At 32.3% G+C, this 16,458-nt stretch overlaps 1 protein-coding gene across 1 annotated transcript; it reads left to right on the top strand.

Moving 5' to 3' along the window:
- Window positions 1-14,089: 14,089 nt before the first annotated feature.
- LOC105791065 (40S ribosomal protein S11) lies at window positions 14,090-15,584 on the top strand. The gene is made up of 6 exons (XM_012618943.2): window positions 14,090-14,220; window positions 14,304-14,344; window positions 14,459-14,559; window positions 14,863-15,007; window positions 15,100-15,189; window positions 15,318-15,584. The coding sequence occupies exons 1-6, from the start codon at window positions 14,209-14,211 to the stop codon at window positions 15,406-15,408; spliced, it is 480 nt and encodes a 159-aa protein (XP_012474397.1). The 5' UTR covers window positions 14,090-14,208; the 3' UTR covers window positions 15,409-15,584.
- Window positions 15,585-16,458: the final 874 nt, after the last annotated feature.

Below are 16,458 nucleotides of genomic sequence, written 5' to 3'. Positions count from 1 at the left end.
TCTTTTGTTTATCTATATATATTCGATAAGGACAATAATAACCATTCGAATTATTGGATATTATGAAGTGTTATTCGAAAATCCCAGATCTATACCCAACTTTTGGAATTGTGCGATTGTACAATCGATTATGTAAGTATTTCACCAAATCGTAAATTGTGTAAGATCCTGATTTTTAGAGGTAACAAAAATAGTAGTTTTTGGACCACGATTTCGATGGAAAAATTAGTATTTTAATGTTTATTTAATATGTAACAACCCAGTTTAGGGCCTAGTCAGAATAGTGGTTTCGAGACCACAAATCTGACGAGGAAAAATTTTATTATCATTATATTTTTATGGTCTACAATTTCAGGAAACGATTTCCTGAAAATTTCGTTAAAAAATTTGACGTTTAGGCACTCAATTTAGTCAAAAGGACTAAATTATAAAAAGTGCAAAAGTTGAGTTCTATATGTTAGAGGTGTCCAATGGTTATGAAATTTTAAATTGAAAGTTCTTATACGGTAATTAGACCATTGGTTAAGTTGGTAGGCAAAAATGGACATGGTTAGGCATGTTTCCAAAGATTTTCATTAAGGGCATTTTGGTCATTTAGTTATTAAAATGAATTAAAAACAAAATTAAAAGCCAATTTTTGTCCATCTTCAAGCTAAGGCCGAATTTTACAAGGGGGGAAGCCATAGTTAGGGTTTTCAAGCTTCCAAGCCTTATAGTAAGTGCATCCAAGCTCCGTTTCTAATTTTTTTTTAGTCCTCGTAGCTCGGTTTAGCTTATTCTACCATTAACTCATGTTAGGGTTCATATTTGGAAAAATACCCATAGGTGAAATGTATTTATTTTGATGTTTTATGGTAGAATATGAAGTTTGAAATTATGTTAAACAACTTTTGCTAGTCAATTTTAAGTGAAATCGAGTAAAACAACATAATCGGTAAAAATACCTAATGTTCATAAGTAAGTGTTAGAGTGGGAATTTGATATTAGAAGCGAAAAATGTTCATCATGACATAAAATATAAGAATAAGGGTTGAAGTTTAATTTCCGAGCTTTGGGACAAAAGTGGAAATATGTAAAAGTTTAGTGGTAAAATTGTAATTTTGCCAAAAATTGAGTCGAGGGCTGTTTTGGATAAATGTGAATATTAAACAAGCTAAATTTGGTATTATAGATCAAGAAGAATGTGGAATCAATCTCAACCTGGGAAAGGAAAAGATTTCGGATTAAACTGCAAAATCACTACATTTTGCACAGAGGTAAGTTGTATGTAAATAATACATCGTTTATAATTATTTTTAATATTTTGTTATAATATATGAGAAATGGTTGAATTTGAAATAGTTATTTAACAATTAGAAATTTAGTATTGATAGTTGAATTGAACAAAATTAGCTTGAATTGTGGATATATGATTTCGAGTAAAAATTGAAGTAGTTCGAATCAAATTATTAAATTCGTTATGGTATTGGACTGAAATATTGGAAATTGTGATTTGATTTCGGATAAATTGTAAAATATTGAAAAGTGAGAATCCCTGTTGGACCGTCGGAAGACGAAAGGCTTGAATAAAGTACCTATGAACACGTGCGTAGTACTAAGTGCAGGCTACTACGCGTATCGATAGATAATGGTCACATGTGTAGTACTATGTGCAGGCTACTATGTGTACCAGATGGCCTTGGTCACGTGTGTAGTACTATGTGCAGGCTACTCCGTGAACCAGAAAGCTTGATCACGTGTGTAGTACTATGTGTAGGCTACTCCGTGTATCGGATGACAATGGTCACATGGGTGGTACTATGTGCAAACCACCGAATATTCATTATATTCCGACATGTTCAACGGGATATGAGTAATTAGAAACAAATATGAATATGTGATTAAAATGCGATAAATTACAAAGGAATAACTGGAGTGATAAAGTCTCATACTGTGCCTACAAATTAAATTGTTATTGAATGTTGAATAAATTGGTATAGTGTTATATGAATGAGTGAAATTTAAATAGAACAGAGTTGGGTAGTGACAGTGATGTTAGTTTGAAAAATCACCAAAAATTATAGGAATTGATTTAATGGTTGAATGAGATATGTAATTAAATCTTAATGAGTCTATTTTCATATAAAAGAGAAAGAATAGACAAAAGAGTTATATATTCTGAGATATTGGAATTTTAGTGAGACAGGGGCAGAATGATTTTGAAATATCCTGTGCTGACTTTGGAAAATCACTAAATGTTGTAAAAAAATAATTATGGTTTTCAATTTACATGCTTATATTTCGAAATGAGTTTATTTTCAAGAGAAACAAACAGAAACATCATTTGAATTCTGTACAAATAGAGAATTAATTTTTAGTGAAGAGGGGTCAGAGCTGTCGAGCAGTGAAACAGGGGAAACTTTAAAGAATAAACTGTACTAATTGGCTTAACCAAAAATTCTAAAAATTTTATGGTAAGAATATATATAAGTATAGTTTTAGGGAAAATTTACAGATCTTAATTTGGAGTTCCGTAACTCTAGATGAAAATAATTTAGTGACTATGACGAGAATAAACAGCTTGTTGGAACTTGAATAAAGAATGAATTTATGTGTGATTATGATTATATTACTATGGAAATATGCTAGAAACTTGTTTATTAATTACATACTTACTTACTAAGCTATATGCTTATCACTTTCTCTTTTCCCTTGTTTTATAGTGTTTCCAAGCCAGCTCGAAAATTGGAGGTTTTCAGAGATCCAGTCACACTATCAACTTCCTTTTGGGTATTTTAGTCAAAAATATTATTTTGGAATTATAGCATGTATAGAAGACTTGGCCATTTTGTTATGTGTCATAAATTGTTCTGTATATACTATATAATAGTTTATTTTGTATAAATCGTTGATATGGACTAATATGGATTAAATTCCACATGTATGAAATTTCAATGTTGTGTTGATAAATTTTAAAGCAAGTATGTAAATGTTTAAATGCAAAAAAAAGGGACTTTAAAATAAAATATGAAAAATTTATTTTGTTAAAGTTCTATAATGCCTCGTACTCGGTCCGGGCGTTTGACACAGGTAAGGGGATGTTACATTTTAGTGGTATATGAGCTATGCTTTAGTCGGTTCTCGCACCAACGTAAAGTTTGAAAGTCTATCTATACATGCCATAAGTATTCTGAGATAATGTGATGACTCTTGACACTTTAAATTGTTTTTTTATAGTAAATGGATCCCGGCCGAGCTGTAGTTGACGGTGTAGAGAGTAGTACACCGGCTCCCGCACAAGGGACCGTGCCTGAGGATATAGACCTGAAACACAAAGACAGGTAGATGGGGCTCGGGAATCCTTTTTCCATATGATGAACAATTGGTATACAGAATTTGTTCGAGCAAATCTGAATGTTCAACCTCCTCCACCACCTCCTATTCCCCAACCGGTCCCTATAACTCTACAAGGTGTTGACTTGGTAAGATTGAGTAAGCCTCCAGTTGATAAAATATGAAAGCAAAGGGCTGAAAAATTCAAGGCTAATATAGATGATGATCCCGAGAAAGCAGAGTTTTGGCTTGAGAATTCTATTCAGGTATTTGATGAGCTATCTTGTACTCCTGAAGAATGCTTGAAATGTGTTATATCTTTACTGAAGGATTCAGCATACTGATGGTGGAAGACACTGGTATCTGTGGTTCCGAAAGAAGGGTTACATGGGATTTCTTCCAGGAGGAATTTAGAAAGAAGTACATAAGCCAATGGTTCATTGATCAAAAACGTAAAGAGTTCCTCGAGTTAAGCAGGGCCGAATGTCTGTGGCAGAATATGAAAGAGAGTTCGTCAGACTCAGCAAATATGCTCAGGAATGTGTGTCCACAGAGGCTATCATGTGTTAGAGATTCGAAGATGGATTAAATAAAGATATCAGATTGTTAGTTAGGATTTTGGAATTGGAAGAATTTGTGGTACTGGTTGATCGAGCTTACAAAGCTGAAGAATTGAATAAAGAAAAGAGAAAAGCTATGATTGAGGCACTAGATGCTAGAAAGAGGCCAATGAGTAAATCATTCCAAACTCAGTCAAAAAAGTCCAAAGAGATGAATCCTAGATTGACTACTTCAGCTGGGTATTCACGCCGAGACCGGGGGAGATCATATTCGGGTTCTAGAGCTCAAGCTACTTCAATGGCAAGTGCGGGTACTGTGAAGTCTAATAAACCCGAGTGTCAGCATTATGGTAGGCGACATCCTGGTGAGTGTTGTTTAATTAGCCAGCTTGTTTTAAGTGTGGTTCTCGAAAACACTATGTTAGAAATTGTCCCGAGAAGATTGAATAAGAAAAATTTCAGAATGTTAGATCGGGTGATACTGTCAGCAGGGGTAGACCACCGAGAAATACCGGAAGCAGAGCTAGCAGCAAAAGTGTAATGAAAGATATAGTTGTGAGACCAGAAACTAAATCACCCGCTAGAGCTTATGCCATCTGTGCTCGAGAGGATGCATCATTCCCTGATGTGATTATTGGTACATTTTCTCTCTATGATATTGATGTTATTGCATTGATTGATCCCGGGCCTACTCATTCCTATGTTTGTGTGAATTTAGTATCTAATAAGAGTTTGCCTGTTGAATTTACTGAGTTTGCGATTAAAGTGTCAAATCCTTTAGGAAAATATGTGTTAGTTGATAAGGTTTACAACAATTGTCCTTTGGTGATTCAAGGTCAATTATTTTCCGGCTAATCTGATGTTGTTACCATTTGATGAGTTTGATGTTATTTTGGAGACGGATTGGTTGACATTACATGATGCCAAGGTGAATTGTAGACAGAAAATTCTTGAGTTGAAATGTGAAAATGGTGAAATTCTTCGGGTTGAAATAGATGAATCAAATAAATTGCCTATGGTGATTTCGCACATGTCTGCTCAGAAATACATGAGAAAAGGGTGTGAAAATTATCTTGCTTGTGTGTTAAATACTGATATGACTGAGTCGAAGCTTGAATCAGTACCGGTAGTCTGTGAATTTTCAGACGTATTTCCAGAGGAATTGCCTAGGTTACCTCCGATTAGAGAAGTTGAGTTTGCTATTGATTTGTTACCTGAGACTGCACTGATTTCCATTGCTCCGTATAGATTGTCTCCAACCGAATTGAAAGAATTAAAAGCTCAGTTGCAAGAGTTGATAGATAAAGGTTTGTAAGACCGAGTTTTTCTCCTTGGGGTGCTCCTGTATTATTTGTGAAAAAGAAAGGCGGCTCTATGAGACTTTGTATTGATTATCGACAGCTCAACAAAGTGAATATAAAGAACAAGTATCCGTTGCCGAGAATTGATGATTTGTTCGACCAGTTAAAAGGGGCAACAGTATTTTCAAAGATTGATTTGAGATCCAGTTACTATCAGCTGAGAGTTAAAGAGTCAAATGTGCCAAAAACTGCTTTCAGAACGAGGTATGGCCACTATGAATTCCTTGTGATGCCTTTCGGTTTAACTAATGCTCCAGCTATTCTTATGGACTTGATGAATCGGATTTTTCGATTGTATTTGGATAAATTAGTGGTGGTGTTCATAGATGATATTTTTATTTATTCTCGGAATGAATCCGTGCACGCCGAACATTTGAGAATTGTGTTGCAGATTTTGAGAGATAAGAAATTGTTTGCTAAATTTAGTAAAAGTGAGTTTTGGCTCCGAGAGGTCGGATTCTTGGGACACATAGCTTCAAGTGATGGTATTAGGGTTGATCCAAACAAAATTATGGGAATTATTGATTGGGAACCGCCAAAAAATGTATCAGAGGTTAGAAGCTTTTTGGGCTTAGCTGGGTATTATAGACGTTTTGTCAAGGGATTTTCGATGATTGCTTCTCTATGACTAAGCTACTGCAAAAGAATTTTAAGTTTGAGTGGACTGATAAATGTCAGCAGAGTTTTGAAAAATTGAAAGCATTATTGACAGAGGCATCGATTTTGGTGCAACCTGAGATGGAGAAAGAGTTCGTGATTTATAGTGACGCGTCACTAAATGGTCTTGGTTGCGTGTTGATGCAAGAGGGCAAAGTAGTAGCTTATGCTTTGAGACAGTTGAAACCGCACGAGAAGAATTATCCGACGCATGATTTAGAATTAGCTGCCATCGTCTTTGCATTGAAAATTTGGCGTCATTACTTGTATGGTGAAAAATGTCGAATCTTTACTTATCATAAAAGTTTGAAGTATTTAATGGATCAAAAGGATTTGAATTTGCGACAACAAAGATGGCTCGAATTAATAAAATATTATGAGCTAGTGATTGATTACCACCCTAGAAAAGCGAATGTAGTCGCAGATGCCTTGAGCAGAAAATCCTTATTTGCTTTGAGAACTATGAGTACGAGATTAACCTTGTCTAATGATGGTTCGATTTTGGCTGAATTGAGGGCTAGACTGTTATTTCTTCAGCAAATTCGTGAAGCCCAAAAGAATGACAGAGAATTGCAAGTCAAAAGAGCTCAGTGTGAATCAGGTGGTGATACAAATTTTCAAATTGGATCAGATGATTATCTGATGTTCCGTGATAGGATATGTGTACCGAGAGATGATGAGTTGATTCGAACGATTTTACATGAGGCACACAGTGGTGGTTTATCAATTCATCCAGGTAGTACGAAAATGTATAATGATTTAAAGATATTGTATTGGTGGTCGAGTATTAAAAGATATATTTCTGAATTTGTATCAAAGTGTTTGATTTGCCAACAAGTGAAAGCTGACCATCAGGTACCTTCAGGTTTACTTCAGCCAGTGATGATTCCTGAGTGGAAATGGGATAGAATTACGATGGATTTTGTAACAAGTTTGCCTTTGATTCCTAAAAAGAAAGATGTTGTTTGGGTTGTTGTTGATAGATTGACGAAATCAGCCCACTTTATACCGGTACGTATCGATTACTCACTTGATAAATTGGCTGAGTTGTATATTGCTGAAATTGTGAGATTACAAAGAGTGCCTATATCCATCATTTCGGACAGAGATCCGAGGTTCACTTCGAGGTTTTGGAAAAAGTTGCAAGAAGCCTTGGGTACGAGATTGAATTTTAGTACAACATTTCATCCACAAACCAACGGTCAATCCGAAAGAGTAATTCAGGTTCTTGAAGATATGCTCCGATGTTGTGTTTTAGAATTCGAAGGTAGCTGGGAAAAATACTTACCTTTGGTTGAATTTGCTTATAACAACAGTTATCAGTCAAGTATACAGATGGCACCGTACGAAGCCTTGTATGGTCGCAGGTGTAAAACCCCTTTGTATTAGACCGAGCTTAGTAAGAAACGAATTCACGGGGTTGATTTGGTGAGAGAAACTGAAGAAAAAGTGAAAATAATCCGTAATTGTTTGAAAGCTGCTTCAGATCGACAGAAATCATATGCGGATTTAAAAAGGAAAGAGATTGAGTTTCAAGTTGGCGATAAAGTGTTTTTGAAAGTGTCTCCGTGGAAGAAGATTTTGAGAATTGGTCGAAAGGATAAATTGAGTCCACGTTTCATTGGGTCGTATGAGGTCATTGAAAGGATTGGACCCGTGGCTTATCGGTTAGCGTTGCCAGCAGAGTTGGAAAGGATACATAATGTATTTCATGTTTCGATGTTGCGACGCTATCGTTCAGATCCTTCACATGTAATTTCTTCGACAGAGATTGAAATTTGACCAGATATGACCTATGAGGAGGAACCGATAAAGATTCTAGCTCGGGAAGTCAAACAGTTAAGGAATAAAAGTATAGCCTTAGTAAAAGTGTTGTGGCAAAGACATAGAATGGAAGAGGCTACGTGGGAACCGAAAGAAGCTATGAGAAAACAATACCCAAACCTATTTTCTGGTAAGATTTTCGGGGATGAAAATCCCTAAAGGGAGGAGAGTTGTAATAGCCCGATTTAGGGCCTAGTCGGAACAATGGTTTCGAGACCACAAATCCGACGAGGAAAAATTTTATTATCATTATATTTTTATGGTCTACAATTTCATTGAAAGATTTCATGAAAATTTCGTTCGAAAATTTTGACATTGGGGCACTCAATTTAGTCAAAAGGACTAAATTGTAAAAAGTGAAAAAGTTGAGTTCTATATGTTAGAGGTGTCCAATTTGTTATGAAATTTTAAATTGGAGGTTATTATATGGTAATTAGACCATTGGTTAAGTTGGTAGACAAAAATGGACATGGTTAGGCATGTTTCCAAAGATTTCATTAAGGGCATTTTGGTCATTTAGTTATTAAAATGAATTAAAAACAAAATTAAAAGGCAAGTTTTGTCCATCTTCAAGCTAAGGCCGAATTTTACAAGGGGGGAAGCCATAGTTAGGGTTTTCAAGCTTCCAAGCCTCATAGTAAGTGCATCCAAGCCCCATTTCTAATGTTTTTTTTACGTTTTTGGAGTCCTCGTAGCTCGGTTTAGCTTATTCTACCATTAATTCATGTTAGGGTTCATATTTGGAAAAATACCCATAGGTGAAATGTGTTTATTTTGATGTTTTATGGTAGAATATGAAGTTTGAAATTATGTTAAACAACTTTTGCTAGTCGATTTTAAGTGAAACTGAGTAAAACAACATAATCGGTAAAAATACCTAATGTTCATAAGTAAGTGTTAGAGTGGGAATTTGATGTTATCATAGAAGGGAAAAATGTTCAGCATGTCATAAAACATAAGAATAAGGGATGAAGTTTAATTTCCGAGCTTTGGGACAAAAGTGGAAATATGCAAAAGTTTAGGGGTAAAATTGTAATTTTTCAAAAAATTGAGTCAAGGGCTGTTTTGGATAAATGTGAATTTTGAACAACCTAAATTTAATATTATAGATCAAGAAGAACGTGGAATCAATCTTAACTTGGGAAAGGAAAAGATTTCGGATTAAATTGCAAAATCACTACATTTTGCACCGAGGTAAGTTGTATGTAAATAATACATCATTTATAATTATTTTTAATATTTTGTTATAATATATGAGCAATGGCTGAATATGAAATAGTTATTTAACAATTAGAAATTTAGTATTGATAGTTGAATTGAACAAAATTAGCTTGAATTGTGGATATATGATTGTCGAGTAAAATTTGAAGTAGTTCGAATCGAATTATTAAATTCGTTATGGTATTGGACTGAAATATTGGAAATTGTGATTTGATTTCGGATAAATTGTAAAATATTGAAAAGTGAGAATCCTTGTTGGACCGTCGGAATAGGAAAGGATTGAATAAAGTACCTATGAACACGTGTGTAGTACTAAGTGCAGGCTACTACGTGTATCGTTAGATAATGGTCACATGTGTAGTACTATGTGCAGGCTACTATGTGTACCAAATGGCATTGGTCACGTGTGTAGTACTATGTGCAGGCTATTACGTGAACTGGAAAGCTTGATCACGTGCGTAGTACTATGTGTAGGTACTATGTGTATCAGATGACAATGGTCACATGGGTGGTACTATGTGCAAACCACCGAATATTCGTTAGTATTCCGACATGTTCAACGGGATATGAGTAATTGCAAACAAATATGAATATGTGATTGAAATGTGATAAATTGCAAAGGAATAACTGGAGTGATAAAGTCTCGTACTGTGCCTACAAATTAAATTGTTATTGAATGTTGAATAAATTGTTATATTGTTGTATGAATGAGTGAAATTGAAACAGAACAGATTTGGGCAGTGACAGTGACGTTAGTTTGAAAAATCACCAAAAATTATAGGAATTGAGTTAGTTGTTGAATGAGATATGGAATTAAAGCTTAATGAGTCTATTTTCATAGAAAAGAGAAAGAATAGACAAAAGAGTTATATATTCTGAGATATTGGAATTTTAGTGAGACAGAGTCAGAATGATTTCGAAATCCCCTATTCTGACTTTGGAAAATCACTAAAAATTGTAAAAAAATAATTATGGTTTTAATTTACAGTCTTAAATTTCTCAATGAGTCTATTTTCAAGGAAACAAATAGTTTACAGATTGTTCCTAGATAATATGCGATTACTTTCTTATTTAACTAATAACATAAAATTAAAGACTACACTATATTTTTGTAATTTATAATTTTTTATAATTAAACAAAGCATAAACTATATTTTATATATATTTTTTATTTTCTTTTCCTGCAATTCCAAAGACTGGTGACCGAAATTATGAGCCAAAAAAGTGTAGGAAAATAATTGCATTAACATTGTCTCACAAATAAGAAAAGTGAAGTAGACCCGACTGTTTCCATTTGGCTCCATGTTGATAAAAGAAATATTTATTTTTGAAATAAAAATTCTTGAATAATGTTGTTGGTAAAGCTGAGTTTATTTCTATAGGAAATGAAAGCGCGGAATATTTTTGATAGAACAGAGTTTCCTTTGCCAAAGGAATTAGAATCGTAATATCATTTTCAACAAATCTAATGTGTCAGCTTCAATTCAAATCCATTTTGTAAGGCATTAGTCATCTAATGATATAAATAATGTACTTGAACTAGTTTAAAATTATAAAATGTTACTCTATGATCCCAAAAATTAGATTAAAGTTTTGTATCATATTGTATTAGTTATATTTATATAATGTATAAGTAATTTGTAATAGTTTTAAGAAAATAAATTTAAAGTTAAAACTAAATCTCTATATCAAATTATTAAATAATAAAATAATGCGAATACAATATTAATACATGTGTTAATATCTATATAAATGAATTATTAATGTATAGAATATATAAAATTTAAAATACTATGAACAAATAAAAATTAATATTATTAATTGACATCATGAATAAAATTGTAATGAATTTCAACACATTACTTTAAACAAAATTTTATTCAAAATAAACCATAATAACAAATTATGCAAAATATAAATACAACTATCAACATGTAAAATTTTCTAAAAAGAAAAACTAAAACATAAAAGGAAAATATTTGTTACATTATGAACAAAATTTTAAACTTAAGTAAAAAAAATATAAAATATAATGTAGCCTTTAATCTTATATTGTTAGTTAAAAGAGGAAGTAATCTCACATTGTCTAGGAACAAGCTGCAAACATATTCATGAGTCTATATATATACATATCCCATATCCCACATTATTTAAGAAAATAAGGGTCTCATATCTCACATTACTTAAGAAAACAAGGGAAATGAGACTTTAGGTCTACATAAAGACATGTTTTGTAAGTTTTATTTTCACATTAATAGGTAGTATCAAAAAAAATTGTATTGCCATTTTTAGTGCTTATGTGGCAAAAAACACTTCCAGCGCTGGAAGTATTTTTACTGGTTACATGTGAAAAATGCTTCCAGTTAGAAGCATTTATTTTTAGTTTTCCTTGAAAGTGTTTCTAACTAGGAGTGTTTTATCAAAATTAGCTCATTCTTGTAAATTTTCAAAAATTTAGTCTATTTTTGTATTTTTTTTTTTAAAAAAGAGCTTTTTTTTGTAATTTAGTCTTTATAATGAATTCAAATTTAACAAATTTATTTTCAAAATATTAAGGCCCTACTATCTTTCTTTTGCAAAAAAAACCAATTAAGCCTCTACTTTTTCAAAAAACCCTCAAATTTAAAAAAAAATTAAGCCCCTGTTTTTTTTTACACTCATTTGGGTACTTGAACTTTCAAAATGCATCAAAAAGGCCCTAAAACCTTTTCAAAAAAAAGCAATTAAGCCCCTACCTTTTTTTTCACTCAATTGGGTACTTGAACTTTCAAAATGCATCGAAAAGACCCTCAAACTTTTTCAAAAAAAGCAATTAAGCCCCTGCTTTTATTAAAAATTATAAAAAAATTAAAATCAATAAAAAGCTATTAATACTATTAAATTTTAATAAAAATTCAAATGTTAAAAATTTAAATTTATTATTAAAATAAATTTGTAATGTGAAATAATATATTAAAATAATAAATTATATTAAATATATTAGTAATTTACATTATAATATTTAATATTTAAATATTTTAAATGTTTTTAAAACTAAAATTAAAATATTATTTATATAATAATATTAAGCTTTATTAAATTTAATTTTATATAAAAATAAAATTACTCATAGATTAACCTTTTTCAGTAGAATGATTTACACTTTTCAAAAGGATAAGTCAATTTACAAAAAAAAGTATTTTACTTCACTTGTAAGTCATTTTTCGTTGACGAAATTATTTTTCATGAAACAAATAAAAATGAAAAAATATTTTTAAGTAAAATAGACATTCCCTATAATTCTTTTTGTAATTATAAATAACCAATTGCAAACAAAAATGTAAAAATAAAAATAAAATTAAACTCATAGACAACTATAGAGATGGATTTTAAATCCATCAACGTGTCACAATTAACATGTCACCTCGCTTTTTATAAATATATAATTTTAAAATCACTATCACTTCATGAATGTTAGATGTATCCATTCTCGATTTACTTTGCTCGGTTTAATTTAATTTTTACTATTTATCTTTAATATTTTCAATCTTTTAAAGATAAAAAATATTTAAACATAATTCTTCAAGAGAATATTTAAATTTATATTTAAATTTAAAAACTTATGAGATTTTCTTTTTGGTGATAAATAAGAAAATAGAGAAACAAACTACATTACATAATTCAAACCCTTTAGCGGGGGAGACTTCAAAAACTTGCAACCTTTGATTATTTATGTGAGCCAACTTTGCTTGTCTATCAGCTTTCTGGTTCTCTTCTCTAAGAATATGGTAAATGCTCTAAAGCTTAATCCGTTAAAGTAGTTGAAGAATCCTCCTAATTAAAGTCGTCTTAGGTCCACCTGATGAAATCTCATGTATGGCACTAGCCACTTCAATACTGCCAGTCCGAATCTGCACCTCCTTGTATCCTCGATCAATCAAAATGCCTAAGCCATCTAAAATGCCCCACAATTCTGCCTCAAACACTGAGTAACTCCCTAAGAATCTATTGAAATCTAAGATCCATTTCCCAATACGATTACGTACAATTCCCCCTGCTGTAGCAGAGCCATCCTCAAGTCTAACAGATCCATCAGTATTCAAGTAAGTCCCATACTCAGACAAGTTAGAACACGAACAAGGACGTTGAATGGACTCGTATGTCTACTACCGGACATCATAAAGTGTTTTGCCCAGCTATATGAGGCCTTAATAGTGTCATTACTGCTCCAGGATGTACCCTGAAAAATAAATAAATTACGATTTTTCCATATGCGCCAGATGAGAATCCTAAATAAACATTGCCAATCAACCTCCCTAAAGCCAAGATCGTATTAATTTGAAGTGATCCATTCCTGTAAATTACCAGAATAACAACTAGCAAATCAGTCAGTAAGAATTAAAAGGTTCCAAATTTCTCTTGCTAAAAGGTAGTCTCAAATAGTATGCAACAGATCTTCAGTGCTATGCCTACAAACCCCATACATCGAGCTATGACTAATCCCCCGTCAAACTCTTTCCAGCACCAGCCAAATAAAAAATCTAACCTTTTGTGGTCCTTGATATTTCCAAGGGATCTCCCACGCTTCCTCCTTTGGCTTCCATGAATTTTCTCGAATTTTCCTGTAGACGCTCTTGACGAAAAAAGAGCCTGTCATCGTCCCCCCAAATAATCCTATCTACTCCTGCAAGAGGGTGTGGTAAAAGTACCCCAATAATCTTATGGATGACCATCTCTGGCAACCAAAGCTAAAACAAATCAAAGTTCCAAGTACCATTATCTGAGACCATATCACCTAGCAAGCATTCTATATCAAGGTTTGAATGTCCTGAGATTAAATTAACGAGGGCCCCACATTAAGAATCCATGGATCAAATTAGTGAGATTTTTCTAAAACATATTGTTACAATTTTATCTAATAATTATATATAATGATAAATAATAATTTCATATAATTAACAATGCAAGACAAATAATTACTATAATCACTCTATATAAACTATTTAAAGAAAATTCATCTGATTCCTCTCGCCCCACATCACATCGAAATTTACTTCATTTAAACAGATAAATTAAAAATTTATCAGATGGTGTCAGCGGATTTGAGTTTTGCCATTCTAATTGCGTTGAAATAGCTTTAACATTTGAAGGCCCAAATTGACTAGCTGGTCCAAATTGGCCCATTGAAAGTCGAGCTATTTCTTAGGATTAGGGTTTCAGGCTTGTCCTCTCTTAATTTCTTTGACTTTGCCCGCAGCACATCCGCGCCACACTCTCCAGGAAGCTCATCAACCATGGCGGAACAGGTCTACACTGAGATCTATTGTCATTATCATTCATTTCTTTTCTTTTCTTCTCATTTACTGGTTTTTTTCTCATTTGTTTGCAGACCGAGAAAGCATTTTTGAAGCAGCCCAAAGTGTTTTTAAGGTAATCTTACTGCTCTATACCAAGGAAACCTTTGAGCTTTCATGCTTATTTCCAATTTTGGGTTTTTTTCTTTTTGAGTTTTGGTGGGTTTTATTTGATGTGATATTGTTGTAGCTCTAAGAAAACTGGTAAAGGGAAGAGACCAGGAAAGGGAGGGAACCGCTTCTGGAAGAGCATTGGTTTGGGATTCAAGACCCCTCGTGAAGCTATTGAAGGTTTCGTTTCCTTTTAGTTTCCGTCTTGTTTCATGTTATGTGTATTGTTGATGAATGAACTTTAGGTGATATCACGGTCAGTTATGTAGACTTTATGTAAGTTCTGATTGTTACGTGCATTTATTAGCTTAAGCTGACTAAATATTTCTTTAAGCTAGATGGAATGACTCTGCCATGCTACTTAATATTTGCTTTGTAATCCAAGTGTCGGATGTTCATGTATGAGTTTAGAATTCAATGGATAACCATATTAAGATTGTTGGTTGAATCATTTAGTAATGTTGTGTACCTTGTTTCCTGAAGGAACTTACATCGATAAGAAATGCCCTTTCACTGGCCCTGTTTCAGTCAGGGGCCGCATCTTAGCTGGTACTTGCCATAGTGCCAAGATGATGAGGACAATCATTGTTCGACGGAACTATCTTCATTATATCAAGAAATACCAAAGGCATGATCCAGCTTAATTTGAATGTGCTTCTCTTATGAAAATGGTATTTCATTTATCTTTTTGGAGAATAAAATTTTCTTTTCATTTTCCAGGTACGAGAAGAGGCATTCAAACATTCCTGCTCACATTTCTCCATGCTTCCGTGTGAAGGAAGGGGATCATGTCATTATTGGTCAATGCAGGTAATACTTCTAAAAAAGGATTTTGTTACATTTGTTTATTATGAATCTACAGAGTTGAATAGTCATGTTTTGGCAATTTTGGTTTTGTTTGTAATTTGTTTTTGTCAATTATTTTTATAATAATTCAGGCCATTGTCTAAGACTGTGAGGTTCAATGTTTTGAAAGTGATTCCTGCTGGGTCTTCCGGTGGTGGGAAAAAAGCTTTCACTGGAATGTAAGGGCGTGAGTGTTATTTAAAAAAAAAAAAAATGTTTTGGGGTTTTAGAAACCTATGAAGAAGGCACTAAGATTTTGATGAACTGACTACACATGGAATTTTCAATATATTTCCAATTATTATTATTATTGTAATGATCTTGAAGTATATGGTATTTGTTATTGGTTGGAAGGTTTACCGTTGTTTCCTGCTTTCTATTGCCGAATTCCAGTCATAAAGTTTCGTCCTTGATGAAACTATTAGCAAAGTATTACGGATTTTGTATTCAGTTTATTATTTTATAAACTGAAACATGTGCTGACATCTCAATAAAAATCTTTAAAAACAAATATAAGTAATTAGTAATTAATATTGTTAATAAGTAGCCTTACATAATTCATCGACTCATTATAACCAAATTATAAAAATCGATTATCCTATGTAAGCTTAATCCATCCAATTTGGGATTTAGATTGTATTTTAGGCATAAATTATACGTATCGTGCGAGATATTCAATTGGGGCATCAAGCGCACTGCGGAATGAAATGCAATTCACGTTGATGGAGAAAGATTCTCAATATTTGGATGCGAAGAATCTCTTGGTAAGACTAATATGTTATGATGTTAAGCAACTTTATCATTCTCTCTTAATTATAAAAAAAATACTTTAGATTTAAAAAGAAAATTGCCAAACGTATCAGTTTATATTAATCTCTATATTTTAATTTTGAAATATTAACTTTTTATATTTTTTAATTTAAAATCTTTATCTTTTGTTAACTTTCTAATGGAATTTTCGATTTGGTTATTATAAAAGGAGTAAAATTTTTAGCCTTCATTATTTATAGTTTTTTTTGTTAATTTGGTCTTTACTCTCCAAAAGTACATGATTCATTAAAATAAATGCTTTAATTTTTATTTTCAATAAAAATATAAAAATATTACAAGGTCCTAAAAATTAAGAAATGTTTAAAATTAAAAAGAATAAAAATCATTTTAAATAATTTAAAATTTTGAAAATTTTCAGAAATTTGAAAAAAAAGGTGTTATTTACTTCTTGAATGGTAATAA

The sequence above is a fragment of the Gossypium raimondii genome, chromosome 8 (assembly GCF_025698545.1).
Source record: "Gossypium raimondii isolate GPD5lz chromosome 8, ASM2569854v1, whole genome shotgun sequence".
Classification (NCBI taxonomy): Eukaryota; Viridiplantae; Streptophyta; class Magnoliopsida; order Malvales; family Malvaceae; genus Gossypium; species Gossypium raimondii.
Note: the sequence above shows the minus strand (reverse complement) of the source record. Positions and strands in the feature narration are given on the sequence as shown.